Source organism: Dermacentor albipictus, chromosome 5 (genome assembly GCF_038994185.2).
Source record: "Dermacentor albipictus isolate Rhodes 1998 colony chromosome 5, USDA_Dalb.pri_finalv2, whole genome shotgun sequence".
Taxonomy (NCBI): domain Eukaryota; kingdom Metazoa; phylum Arthropoda; class Arachnida; order Ixodida; family Ixodidae; genus Dermacentor; species Dermacentor albipictus.
The window spans coordinates 14130414-14145013 of NC_091825.1; the positions used below are offsets into that span (position 1 = coordinate 14130414).

General features: G+C 44.2%; 1 protein-coding gene across 13 annotated transcripts in view; it reads right to left on the reverse strand.

Annotated features, from left to right (window-relative positions):
- Positions 1-5030: 5030 nt before the first annotated feature.
- Positions 5031-14600, reverse strand: part of Tmem43 (Transmembrane protein 43) — a 210947-nt gene continuing 201377 nt past the window's right edge. For 9 of the 13 annotated variants that reach the window (XM_070538291.1, XM_070538292.1, XM_070538293.1 and 6 more), the window contains 2 exons: positions 11571-11688; positions 10755-11111 (listed from right to left, as the gene is read on the reverse strand). In XM_070538291.1, the coding sequence (XP_070394392.1) occupies positions 10822-11111; positions 11571-11688 (408 nt within the window). In that variant the 3' untranslated portion in view covers positions 10755-10821. Of the gene's footprint in view, positions 7935-10754; positions 11112-11570; positions 11689-14600 lie in introns of those variants that run through there. The other 4 variants (XM_070538296.1, XM_070538289.1, XR_011514400.1 and 1 more) reach the window with 3 other exon arrangements.

Consider the following 14600-nt stretch of genomic DNA (forward strand, 5'->3'; position numbering starts at 1 on the left):
GAGGCCGTCTGGCGTGATGAAGGCGGTCTTTTCGCGATCCCTTTCGTCGACCTCTATTTGCCAGTAGCCAGACTTGAGGTCCATCGATGAGAAGTATTTAGCATTGCAGAGCCGATCCAATGCGTCGTCTATCCGTGGGAGGGGGTATACGTCTTTCTTCGTGATTTTGTTCAATCGACGATAATCGACGCAGAAACGTAGGGTTCCGTCCTTTTTCTTCACTGAAACAACTGGAGACGCCCACGGGCTTTTCGACGGCTGGATGATGTCGTCGCGCAGCATTTCGTTGACTTGGTGTCTTATAGCTTCGCGTTCTCGCATCGAAACTGGGTAAGGGCTCTGGCGGAGTGGTCTAGCGCACTCTTCGGTTATTATGCGATGCTTTGCGACTGGGGTTTGTCGAATCCTCGATGACGTCGAAAAGCAGTCTTTGTATCGTCGAAGCAGACTTCTGAGCTGTTGCTTCTTAATCACGGGGAGACTTGGATTTATGTCGAAGTCTGGCTCGGGAACTACGGTCGTCGGGGTAGATGCAACAGAATCCGAGAGGACAAACGCATCGCTGGTTTCCTGAAATTCCTCAATGTATGCGATTTTTTTCTATTTCTTAACTATTCGGAAGGAAAATCTTTGGCCCCTTCTGTGTTGAAACACATTAATAGGCGAGTGTACTTGCATAAAAGGTCGAATTTCAATACAACATTTTGTCATAACGAAGGAAATTGTAGATTTTACCAACTTTGTTGTATCGAGGTTTAAATGTATAATTTCGCTTTCTCATTTTTACAGGCTTGGCCTGTTCTCCTTCAAGTTTCCTTTTCTGGTTCAACGACATTACAAAAAAGCGATGCTGACGAAACGTGTACACCATACTGTGATGCCAAGTGCAGGTTCCTTCCTGTGCCTGCATCATCCAAGTTTATGGACTTTCCCATTTCACAAGAATTCTGCAGTTGAACGTACTTTGTGCATTGACTGTCCCTGTGCTAAACAAACAAGGCACAATTAAGTTAGCATCGGCCAATCGCTTTAATGATTTCACCACTGATCTGTTTGGAATCTGTGCTGTATGATGAATGGAGACGTGAAGTGGCATCCTCCGCAGACGGTTCCTTCATCTAGGATTTTCTCAATGTAGCGCAATAAAGCCTGGTGACCATAAGAGTCGGCTAGGGCCACATTAAAGTGACCAGGCTTATTTGCACAAATGGCAGCCAGTGTTGCAATTGGGCATAAAGCTGTTCCTGTTGCATTTCTGTCATTTTGGCACTTTCCTAGCTCATGACACTTTCTCCAGTCCCACAACTGAACGATAAAACAATTCTACAGATCCAGTGCGCATTTTTGGATCTATGTAAAGCAATCAAATGCTTTACAATAAATTAATGGCAATGTACAAAAACCTTCATCCTATGCAACATGTAATCTCATGCAGTGGGGCGAAAGTCACATCAATCTTATGAGACCCACTCTATGAAACAGCACCAACTCACTTTGTTAATCTGTGGTGATATGCAAACGTGATGTGGATGCGTAAAATTTGGTTGCGAAGGATACACGCCAAATGTGGTTTGCTGAACGAGGCTGGACGCGCAGCATTGGTATTGTCCTTATGAGAAGAGTGCATATGTGGGCACCATGTCGATTAAGCCCCCCCTCCCGATTGTCAATGTTGCGTGACGTGCTGCCTGTCACAAGTGTTTTTGGGCCTCTCCATACACTATGACCAGCGTGAGAAGAGCAAAAGTGGAATTATGCAGGTCCCATGCACTATGGGAATTTATGTAAGCTAAGCTTGCTTGATTGATTATAACTGGGAGTAATGTTGATGGCGAATGTTTAAGTTCTTCAGCGTTTAGTGCAGTACGAGAGCGGCGAGTTGATGCTAAACGTTATCTTGCATGCACCACTTGTGTTTGTCTGCATAGTACACTAAACACACAGCGAGACGGCGTTGTGCACATTGTTCATAGCCTTCGGGAAGGGTAGCACTGTCATTGCCTCACATGACGCTTCATATCACAAGAGTCCAACTATATCTAATTTTTAAAATTTATTTCAATACCCTAAAAGCCCTAGTAGGCATTAAATAGAGAGGGACTTCAGGTGAGTACATAAATCTCATTATCAACAATATGAATCCAAGGCAAGAATACTAGCAGCAAAACAAGAAAAAAGAAACATCGGGTTAATTATGGGGCTTTACGTGCCAAACCCAGAATCTTGATTATGAGACATGCAGTAGTGGGGGACTCATGATTGATGACAAGCATTTTTGCATTTTGCCCCTGCTGAAATGTGGCTGCTGCTGCAGTCAAAATGGAACCCACAACCTCAAGCAACACCATAGGTACGAAGCTACCACGGCGGGTACAGAAGGGTTGATTTGATAGGCGGCCGCTTCCGTACACGTTGTCTACGTGCTGTGGTGCTTTAATACAGCTTTGCGTCTGCACGCCCTGTCAGTTGTCCCCTTGACAAATTTGCACAGTGTTTGTTTTTCAGAAATAGCAAAAATGAGCTGTACCATAGTGTGAATTAAAATTTATCCAGTTTGTGACAACTGCTGCTGTGTCTAGTGGTAGCATTTCCTTAGTTTCTAATGTTGCCTTTTCCATCTTCCACGTTCCCCCCCCCCCCCCCCATGTGTGCGAGCTGCTACGAGCGAAGAGTGGCAAGACTGTCATTCACTCGTTTCGAAATTGTGTCGCTTCTATCCGCCTCCGCTCTACTATTCTATGTACACCTCCAGTCGCGAAATCGAATCCCGGCCTTGGCGGGCGCATTTCGATGGGGGCGAAATGCGAAAACACCTGTGTACTTAGATTTAGGTGCACGTTAAAGAACCCCAGGTGGTCAAAATTTCCGGAGTCCCCCACTACGGCGTGCCTGATAATCAGAAAGTGGTTTTGGCACGTAAAACCCCATAATTTTTTTTATGTACCTCCCCTCTCGACTGTTGGCAATGGTACAAAGGTAAGCGCTGCAGCTTCTGCAGTGCTTTTGTGGACAGCTCACGAATAATTACAGAATTCAAGAGGATAATGTCATGATGCAATGGAAAGGACCAAATGACTTTCTGAAGTTGCCTTTCCTTTCTGCCCCAATATGGCGTGCCAGACAGCAGTAGAAAAGTAGAAGGCGGAGAAAGCTTTGCTCTAATAAGAAGAGGTGACCAAGTTTTGCAGCATACTATGTACTTTATTGCAAATGGAAATGCCAACAGCGATAAAGACTATACAAAAACAAAAGAAAATAAATGACCTGTCCCCAGCCCAGCCCAACAAGGTTTACACAGGAATGTACTAGTAAATAGATGAATGTAATGACCTTGTGTCATGGCTGCCCATTATATTTAATCAAGGAATAGGCATAAGTGGCACAACCATTATGCTATACACATAGCTGCAATGCACACTGCTGCAACATACTACAATCTGTGTTGGGGACTGTGACTACACGACTTTTGGTTTCGAAGGAGTTGGTACAGAAAAACCATCAGGAACACCAACACTTCTGCCACTAAATTGTATATAAAGATTCTGTGTACAATGGCATCTACCAAAGTCGCTTACATGGGCATGTGAGACAACCTATACACTGCACAAAGACTTGTGAAATGGTGCCTACCATGCCACTGGCAACGTCAAACTCCCATTGTGCACAAGGTAAGCAGCAGTAGGTTCGAGTGTTTTCAAGCACACTGCACTATCGAAAGCCAAGGCAGAAAACTCCCATTTGCAGAACACACCTTTTGTTAAACGCAGTTTTCAGAAACAAGTGGCAAGTTCCTAGTTGCTTCAAGTCCAATCAAGATTTACCTCAAATGCTTAAGTTGTACATCCTTGAGCAAAAATATATGTACGAACCAGGGACTTCACAGTACTAAAGCCACTTTTCTTTTCTGCCTTTGAATTGTGGGGATGCGCGACCCTCGCGCCTCCCCTGATGTTTTTCCCGCATAGCGCGTCTCCTGTACCCCCGCTTCGCCGCGTGGCCTGCGTGACGCCCGCGCGGTCTAAGTGGTTGAAGCGCAGTGCGAGAGATGGCGCGAGTGTTGCGCTGCTAACGCCACGAGGTTACTTGGGCGCCGAAAGGAAGGCGCTTGCCCTTTGGGGGTTCGGGAAGCAAGCGGGACGGACGTGCCGTGCCGCGCGCCGACCGTTGCTTCTGCGAGACCGCCTCGCGTGGCCGCCTTCGATCGCGCCACGATTCGCGTGACTATACACGCGAACGACCAGGCGTTGGGATCCAGCATGGAGCGAACATATTCGCTTGCAAGGACGCGGTGAGTCGGACTTCTAGATTTGTCGCGCGCTCATCGGCATGTTTTGTGGATAGCAACTCGGCTAGCAGGCATTGATCTATGAAAGGTGCAATAAATGCCCTTGTGATTGTTTGCACTACTGTGTTGTCGTTCCTTTGTCCCAAGAGTACGGTGTGAGAACCCCACATCAGACCCCACAGAATGCAACTTTAAATTGGGGACTGCATTACGAACTTACCAGTGCACTCGTCAATTTAAGTTTATGCATATGAATTATGGACAAGTTGTTTTTTCAGCGAGGCTGTGGTCTATGCTCACGGGTGTACATGTTAGTGGGAGGGGGGGTGAAAAGCGCAAAACAGACGAGAAGACAGTGGTCCTTTCCGTTTCCTTAATCAGTCATTTCATATGCACAGTTACAACACCAAAAATTACGCAGGCCCTATATGCTGTGGCAAAGCTTCCTTTGGTGTTATCAGGAATCTTGTTCATCAGTGCCAATACCTCACAAGGTATCACAAATGGCAACAAGTAATCGCACTATGTAGCAGACATTTGTGATGCAACACTGCTAAAGTTCTCTTAGTCAATTTCTAAATGCACAGTTTTTGACAATTCGAGACACTTTTAAAACTCGCACGCTTTCCAAGGATCTGCATGGAAGCTCGTTAGTCAACACAATGTACAAGTCACTAAGGACAGGTGGAATGGTTGAGCTGGTGTGGTACCATTATCCAGAAAAAGACTTTCATTCGCAAGAAGATAGGTGGTTGAACGGCCATTCTTTCGTAAAAAAAAAAATATGTATGTCTTGCCAAATCAAATAAAAAAATTCTTTTTTGAGTGAGCATCTCATTGGTTTCCTTAATCAAAAAGGAACTAGCTTTTCCAGAAGCACTTGGTAGTGGTTTCGTCCTCCTGAGATTGTTGCACGCTTATAAAATGGCCAGCATTGCAATGGTGGTGTCCTCCTCGGCTGCTTCCTTCCCTGACCAGTTTCTCAGCGGAAGCATGTGAGCAGAAGCCACACTCGAACCTTGAAAGCTGTGGAGAAACAGGTCAACAGTGGTGCCAAAAGGCCCATGGCAGCAAAAGTCGTCGTGAATGTGCGTTGCAGCTTGTCTTGGTGCTGCCCCGCTGCGCCATACCAAAGCGGAAAGAAATCATGTTAAATGCTGCTTTGGCACTCAACCCGACTACCATAACCCTGCTGCATGCCAAAAAAACAGGTGCCTTTTGCAATGGTGCTGCAACTCATATTTTCTAAAGTGTAAATTAAGAAAATGTTGGTCCCATCCTCAGCAGCTCTGAGGACAGTGCTGACTAGACATAGCCTTAGACTTTGCTTGAAGGAAAGGAAGGCTTGCATTAAAATCTATAATATATGTATACATATATCAAACTTTTAATAGTGCATTAGCACATACAAGGAATGATCATTCTCTAACAATATCACTATTAGAAAAAAAAAATACATTTGTTCTACAGGTGAGAATGTGCAAAGCAATAAATGCAATGTGCACACTGAACATTGTACCAGTGCATCTCGCAGACCTTGCGGGAGCTTGCAGAATACTTGAACTTGCTCGAGCAATCACCAAGATGAAGTTCCTTGCACACAGTGAATAGATGAAATACCAAAAGCCCCAGTACAGAAGGATTGAAACTAGACCATCTGCGGACCACACTTAGTGTGAAAGCTGGCTCCAAAATATACACATGAGCCGACTAATTGTATCACAAGCACATATCACCTACAAAGTAGTTGACTCATATAGGACATCCAGCTACTGAACAACAGAAAAGAGAGCAAGTACTTCTCCAACTAACACATGGCCTGCAATTTCATATTTATGTAACTGTTGGCTTTGCTGCTGGCAACCTTTTTTACAATTAGCAATTAGTGCCAGTGTTTGCCAGCATGTGCATGTACATGTACTACATCGCACTCTGTATCAGTTGGCCAAGTAGCAACTTTTGAGTACAAGCACATTTTGTTTACTTGATCATATGTCAAAAACTTCAATTTAGCAATGGCAGATGTGAAATGTGTGCCAAATTCAAATTCTGTTTTCTTTTTGGTAAAACAGTCACAATGTTTTGCAATGCAGAAGTGTGTTAAACTGGACTGTTTGTGGCATGTTGAATGGAATTGAACAATGCAAAAGAGTATGATGTAGACGACAGACACAGCCCTTTCCAAGAAGAAAGCACCATGAGAAAAAGCTCCGAGCCTAAAAATGAATTAAACTGTCTTCACGTACAGTACAGTGACATGTTGCTTGACCACTTCTAAATGTGCAGCCATTTTCTATTTGCTCTCTTGCACCATGTGCAGTTTCGGTGTGGCATACTAAAAAACCTTAGAAAACCACACCTCATTGCTATTCAGCGTGCATATGTGGCACTCTATTGAAAAGCCTGATTACTTAACATCTCAGGCTCAGAAGTGAAGTTTGTGGGTTGTTTTCAGAACTGCGTTTTTGATTTCTCTCTTGGAAATGAGTAGTATGCTTCAGCATAAGCCTTTCAATATTTTCGCAAGGAACAATAGAATGCTTAAGCTAGCGAAAAATTTGGGAGGCGAAATCACAAGTCGCCCTAGGGAAATACAATTTCCCATTAAATGTTAAGAACTGCTCACCAAACTGGTTCAGAATGGTTGCTATGCTTTCGCCCAGACTGATTCTGAGATGCTGGCCTCGGAATGGTTCCATCATTTGGCTCTGGTTCAGGTTCAGCCCTAAAGTGGCAACACATGTCGGTTCAAGTTCAGTTTTGGTTTGGAAAAAAAATGTGTAGTTCAGGCTGAGGTTCGGTTTCAAGTTACAATGCAGCACTGTGATTGTGCCGCTTGGCCTTCAGGTCAGATCTATAACACTGATTCTTCAGAAGGCATTGAGCTATAACTTCATGAAAGTTCCTGGACTGATTTGATGAGTGGGAGAAGCAGTTATATATTGCATGCCAGAAAGAGAATTAAGTTTCGGAAAGTTCCCTGAGATATATAAAAATGTTGAAAAAAAATAACTTTTTTGCCCCCCTCACATGTGCTGTCAACCTGAGGGTGTTTGTTGCTAAAAAAAATTTAAACTGTTAGAATTTGCATATGTATAGCTTGTTAAGAGGGGCAGAGAGCATGAATTACACAATAGACAGATGCCTACAAGGCCGTCTCTGCTGTTTTTGTTCTCCAGAACTGTTAGCAAATTATGACAAACCAATTAGCCGAAAAGGGTCTTTTCATAGATCCATACCTCCAAGCAAAATAGTTGCTAAGAGTGACTCCAGAAATTCTGTTTAAATATGTCGCAGTTAACAAAAATGGTTCTGCTGAAATTTTATGTACAAGCAGTCAGACGACACTGCATCAAACTTTTAAAAATGTGCTGTGTAAGGACTAAGTGTGACTGGTCAGGACAGCATCACGTGAGATGCCCCAGCCATGGAAAAACATCTCCCAGCATGGTTCACTGCAGCTAAGCTTCGTGGTGCAGCCTGCGTGTAGTGACAAAGGGAATGAGACAGGCAAGCAATGCCACTACTGCATGCAGCGGTCTTGCCAGTGCCCAGCCAAAGAGTACGATGATAAGCCAAGCATAGACGCTGAACTCCATTGGTGAGCTTTCAGCTGGGACCAGCAGTCGCAGCCAAGGTAGGGCATCAGCTGCAGTAAGGATGCAAGGCATACCAACAGTGCCCATGAGCCCAAAGATTTCACACACCAGAAAATGGCTAATGCCACCTACAGCCAATATTATAGATGAGCAAAGCACTTGAATGACCTATTTCTAGATGCAAACCACCGAGTGCGGGGCAGGATGATGAAACAAATCAAGCATCACCTTCTGGAATTGGATCAGAGTGGTGCCTCTTTGTACACGATGGTGCAGAACCAAAGAGTTTGCTGCAAAGCTGATGTGATTCAGAAGTTTGCCTTTCAAGCACCCCAAACATGCACAGCGTGTGGGAAAGGGCCACTTGGAAGCATTTTCAAGGCTGCAGCAATTTCTTTGGAAGCGCACCACTGCAGCAAACAATACTTTTCATTTAAGTATTTCAAGTGGCACTGCATGCTCTACTTCAGTTTAGCACTGTTCGTTCTTGAGTGTGCATCACCTGGCACAACTTAGCAAGGCATTCATGACATGGCCTTGAGCAGAGTGCACTGCAAAACACCCCGTACAGGAATTTCTAGTAAATATTGTAAGTTGGGACTGCTACCACTGTTCTCTGTTCTAATGGTAGTGTGACAAAAAAGCAGCGCTACATCATCAAGTCAAAGTGAACAACCAAAAGAAGCAAGCAGTGTGAACATATTCTGGGCACATTTGTGTCCTGTTCACAGAAATTGACTAGCAGCTGGCAAACAGGGGAGCCTGGAGCCAATGTTTTGCCAAAGGCCTCTATCAGGAAGCAAGTCTGACATGCACTTGACACACATGAGGGTCAACCAATCAAGCCACAATAGCAATGTCACTACTGTAGGTGAGCCAAGGAGTGTCAGTGCAGCTTCACCCACCTAAACTTCAAGATGTAAGAGGAGTGAGATGGGAGCACCAAGCACATTAACAGTGTGCTATGTGTGTGCTCTTCACATAATGACACCAAAAATGCCATTCTTAAGACAACAAACTTGTTTGGCTCAATGAAACTTAACTAAAGAAGGCCTTACAATTTATTTATTTACTTCAGATATCCGATTCCAGGCTCCCTGCACCATGTTTTGTACATTGTACATGCGTATAGTACAAACACATTTCTTGAAAAACACTTTTCTTCATAAAAAGAACCTTTTTAGTAGTTCCCATGCTTCCAAGGACATAACATAGCTGAATTGTGAGCGAGATGCTGAGGATCTTTGTTACAGCAGTTGCCGCTGCAGCCACACAGTGGCTTTGGCTTGACTCGGTTTCATTACACTGGGTTATCCAGCTATCGTAACCCGTAATGGAGGTGAACAAGCAGACGCCCACACAAAAAGCGCTTGGCACATGGCTCTTTTTTTTTTTGCAAAGTCTTTCCTGCCTGTACAAAGGGTGTTTGCACAAAAAAAAGAAAATGCAGCTCACAAACTATTTCATTCTAGCATGTTGCACAAATTGCATGCTTCAATATGTGTCCCTCAACAACTACATGGTTTCAAGTTCACCTCCTGACACAGAGCTGAAGTGTCAAACAGTGATTGGGGGGGCACCATCTGGAGGCCAGGCCCAGTTTTGTACAATAGATAAGCAAACTGCTGAACAGGATTGGTGCCATGACTTGTTTACTTGTTAAATGCATAAAATATGGTATAAGTATGCTTTCTATGAAAATTCAATAGATCACTACGTTAAATGTTGGTGTACACAAAAATGTGAATTTATCTGCCAGTCAGGTGCATGGTGCTGACTCATAAGACACAGCAGTTCATACAAGTGCTGATGGAATGACCGGGCATCTCTCCTTCTACATCGTATAAATTAAAGCTGTGGAAAACGATGTAACCTGTGTGACACGATCTACGACATGCACCCAAACTTGAATTTCACTTCAGTGTCTCTTTGAAGGGGCTAAAAGCTGCTCCAGTCAAGTTTCAATCTGGCCTCCTTTTAAGGGGTGAGTCACTAAGACCTTGAGCACTTGTGCTATAGCCTTTCCACATAGGTCATGAGTGTATAGTCTTGTTATATTCCCAGCTGTGTTTTGAATGCTCTGCTATCCTAGGAATGGGGCTTGCTTTGGTGCCAATTACACGAGCACTGTCCAAATCAATGTGCTAATCATGTTTTGCACAGTGCTTGGTCAATGTGCTGCAATTGGCCAGTGACTTCCATGCACAGCTTAAGTGCTGCAGAAGCTTTTTGAAGAACTTAGTCATTTTTTTGGTGTATTCTTAAGTGATGTGGACTTGGCCTGCATATGGTAACAAATTTCAGAGCACCCTGCTGAACTGGTGGGCAGGCCGACATGACATCATGTTCTGGATGGTTGACGAGCTCGAGTACTGTTCTGCTTCTCTCCTGTATCGCACTGCCTTTCTGAAGGATGATGAACTGAATGGCATACTCATAGCTTCTTCAGCTCTGCTAAAAGGCTGCAGTTCGGCGAAGAACTTGCTGGCAGGTCTTTCAAGGCTAGATCTGCCTGCAGCCAATCAAAATGCACAGAAAGTGCAGATTAGCTTTGGTGGAAGCCCCACTGGACCAGCACTTATGGCCACACAATATATATGTCTTGGCTGCAACCCTGCAGGGCTGACAGAAGATTCAAGTCTGGTGGACTGAGTCCCCAACATGCATGTGGCACATGCGGACACTGTCCATAATGCAGTGAGTGCGCTTCTGTGCTGGGACCTTGTGGCACCTGCTGTTCTTTACCTGCCATACCACACACTACTGGAGTAATGACAGTGGTTAGACAATGCCATCACTCAAGTCCACATTACCTTGTGCTTCTACTGCACGAGGTGCAAATTGTGCAGCAGTTGTTGAGCAACCTGGTGTGCTGATTACACTGCTTTATTTTAACAAGTTTGGATGGAGGTACAAAGTGTCATGTTTGTTTTAGGCCTATGCACCAAGTCCCATAGAAGAATAAATGTAAATGCAAGAGTTTACATCGGCAGCACGACCATTGCAATAACGTAAACTAAGTGACCAAATTGTGGCATCCGGGTTCCGACATATTGGCATGTTGCTTGCTGCACGCTTGTGTGGCAGAACATCGTGACAAGTGCCAGTCAGTGCAACATGGTGTTTACCACATGCCTTCACGTTTGCCCGTGCTCTAGCCAGGCAAGAACCGTCAACACCACACAAATCTTCGTGCCCCAACCTGGCACCACCTGCAATGCGAATACCTGCAGGAAACCAGTAAGCATTCTTGTGAGTTAAGGCCACCTTAGCACAGGCAGTAACACCACAAACAATGCTGTGCATACCATGACACTAGCTCTTGGCCTTGCTAGCCCTTGGCATGACCAGAGTGCAGGGCAGCACTGTGCCCCGCAAGCACAGCACACATAGTATTCACACTGCGTCATATAGGCTGGTTTGCGGGGCCACATTTATGGACTGTTGGCAGTTTTCATGCGCTTATTCCACCCCATGTGTGTTTTTCCCTAATTATTCCAGTGCCACCCCATGAAATTAGGAATATACATATAATTAATGTAGGTACCTGCAGCAACTACACAGGGTTCACCAATAACCTTTGAGACAAGACTCGAGTAGTGAACCTTAAGAAAGAGGCTGGATTGCTAATAGAAGAGTTTCTGCCCACGCCATAAAGCATTACACACACACAGCACCGTACTTACAGGGAATGTGGAGTACTGGGGAGAGCAGAGAGAATCCCATGAAGGAGACAAACCAGGCGATGCTGCGGAAGAGGAATGTGGACAGGCCATTGTCTGCATATGCCTGCTTGAACATCACCTGCAGAGAACATGTGAGCCACTTGGCCATGCAGCTACTCAAATTACACAGCACACAAGAAACGACCAATTCCTGTAACATGGATGGTCATCTTCACACCCAGCATTTGTTGATGTGTGCCGATGAAAAATAAGTAAGTAAATCGGCACCTGTCTTGCGTTAAACTTTCTGGCACCTGGAGTAACATTAAAGAGCCATCATAAGTTTCTCTGAACAGTATGCAGTAAACGCGATACAACTAAGCAATTACAATGCAGGAACCGGCAGAGGTCAGGTGACAGACACAAGTGCTCTCTCTCTCAACTGGAGGTATTTTCAGTATCGCAGATAAATTTTCCAGGGGTGTGCAAATACCAAATAGCAGATTTCAAATAGACTATAGAATCGAATCAAGAAAGAAAGAAAGCTGAATATCGAATCGAATATCAAATATGAGCAAAATTTCCACAAAATATAATGCTTACAAATTTTGGGCAAGAAATTACAGTGTTGCACATGCTCCGGAGGAGTCTCTTAGCAATGCATAACAAGAATGAAGCAAGCCATTAGTAACTCAGCTACATAGAAATCAAGATATACAATGTGGTCTACTTTTATTAAAGGAAACAACAAATTGGTATGCCAGCACTAATTACAGCTGGAAATTCTTTTTATCAACAAATGTAAGTTCAATGGAATCAAGTGTTTTTTTCCTTTGAAACTAATGAATTAGTGGCGTTCTCAGTTTACTATTGGGCTAGTGCTTTGCGGCAATCCTTTATTTATTGCGTAGAAAGTGTTGCTTTCCAGTTCTCCAAATGACAGAAGGGCTGTACCAACTTTACGGCAGGTGGGTTACTGTAAGTCCAATCTGTGCGGCACACGCACGGACTGCGTGTCATGAGACTCGATGACCACTGTGCGGTTAGCCAGCGCCGATGGTAAAGAATAGGTGCCGTCTGCTCCGTTTTATTGTCAACTTTGGTATGATTCACCACATCGTTCACAGAATAAAAACCCGGAGGGTTGCGGCAAGTTTGCATGAGCTTGCATAGTGCCGTGCTGAGAAAATTGTTTCAACCACGGGCGAGTGCCACTTCAAGGGGTGGGCCTGGCAGCAGCATGACCGGTGGGATGCTGAGTAATCTCTTCTGCTTCGTTCTTCAGGTTCTGGCTGCGATTCTCGAAAGTCAGCTAACACAGCATGACTGCCTTCTTGGAATCCAGCAAGTCGACCAGTTGTGCAGGTTCGCACAAGAGCCATCGCCTCGTGCCGGCTGTGTTATATATCAACAGTGCAACGGAAGTCCCTGGCACTGCGACCATCTTTGGCAGCGTCACATCGCGTGTCCTTCTTAGATGGCACAAGGGGGCGAGCACCGACAAGCCTTTCCAGTGGGCAGCAGCATGACAGGCTCGGCAATCCCTTCTGCTTCGTTCTTCAGATTGGTGATAACCGACCTTCGCACTGTTTTCATGTTGGTAGCCCTTATTTGTTGCTGCTGCCTTGCCCCCTATGTGTACAAAATGTTGTCTTATATAGTTTCCAAAGCAAAATGTTTAATACTTTGTGAGGCTATAGAAACAAACCCTAGTCCTACTCAAAACAAAATATGTTAGACCTACTTTCTGGACACCTAAAGATAGTGGAAAATATGGCAGTCATGCAGTCTTCACAGGAAAAGATAGAAAAGAAACTGTGTGGTGAGCAATAGGAATGGATGCAATGGAAGAACAACTATCTGGACGTTCCACATTAGGCGACAGGATTAAAGACTTAGAAGGCAAGATGTCCTGCTTTGACAAAGATTTTTTGGTACTCAAAGACAAAGTAGACAACTTAGAAAATAAGAGCCGCCAACATAACCTGATTCTTTACAGTTTAGATGAGCTTCAAAATGAGATGCACAAAGAACTGGAAAAGAAATTTAATGAAGACATTGTAGGAAAAAGATTGGGATTTAAAGCGGCCAGCATTGAGTGAATTTACAGGGTAGGCCGCCATGTTGATAAGTCACATAAAATTGTAATTGAGTTTCTAGATTATCGAGAGAAAACGGCCACCTTAAAGGTCTCTCATAACTTTAAAGGCACTTCACTGTCTATTGCCGAGGATTTTTCATGACATGTTCGTGAGCAGCGACGAATGCTACGGAAAAGTGCCCAAGAAGAAGAGGAAAAGGGGGCTAAAGTAAAACTTATCTACGATAAGTTAAGCGTAGATGGTGTTAGGTATGGCTGGGATAAAGACAAAAAGCGTTGTTTTATCCTGAAAAGTGCTCAATAAAATTGACAAGTGAACAGTGAGCATCGATCCCTGAAACTTCTACTAAATATTAACTGTAGGAGCGTGGCCAACAAAAGCCATGACCTGGAGGGACGGGTTATTGTTAACGATCCTTATATTGTCATATTGTTACGAAAAGGAAGAAGCGTGCAACTATTTACGGATGGCCTTTAATGGCTGGGCCAACAAGCGTAGAGCAGCAATAAAAAACTACCCTCTTCCTCATCGTCTCTCAGACCACCATCATAGTCCTCTTCTTCACACATTACCGACTGTGACAATATTGACAGAGACATGGTTGAGTAACGAGGTCTACGATGGTGAATTCGTTCCTGCAGCACACTGCGTTTATAGGAAAGACCGTGTCAGCAGGGGTGGCGGGAGCTGTATAATCTACAAAAGTGCTCTTCATGTATTCCTGATGCCTGATGTACCCAACATTGAGTGTGTCTTCTGTAAAACTTACAGTTGTAATGTTAGGTATATTATAGGGGCCATGTATAGGCCCCCAAACTTGACTGTCATTACTATGAATGTATTGAAGAAGCATTTATGAGAACGAGTTAAACCTGATGATCAGATAATCCTATCTGGTGTTTTGTCTAATGTTGACTGGTAAGCAATGTCCTTAAAGAATCACAGTAAT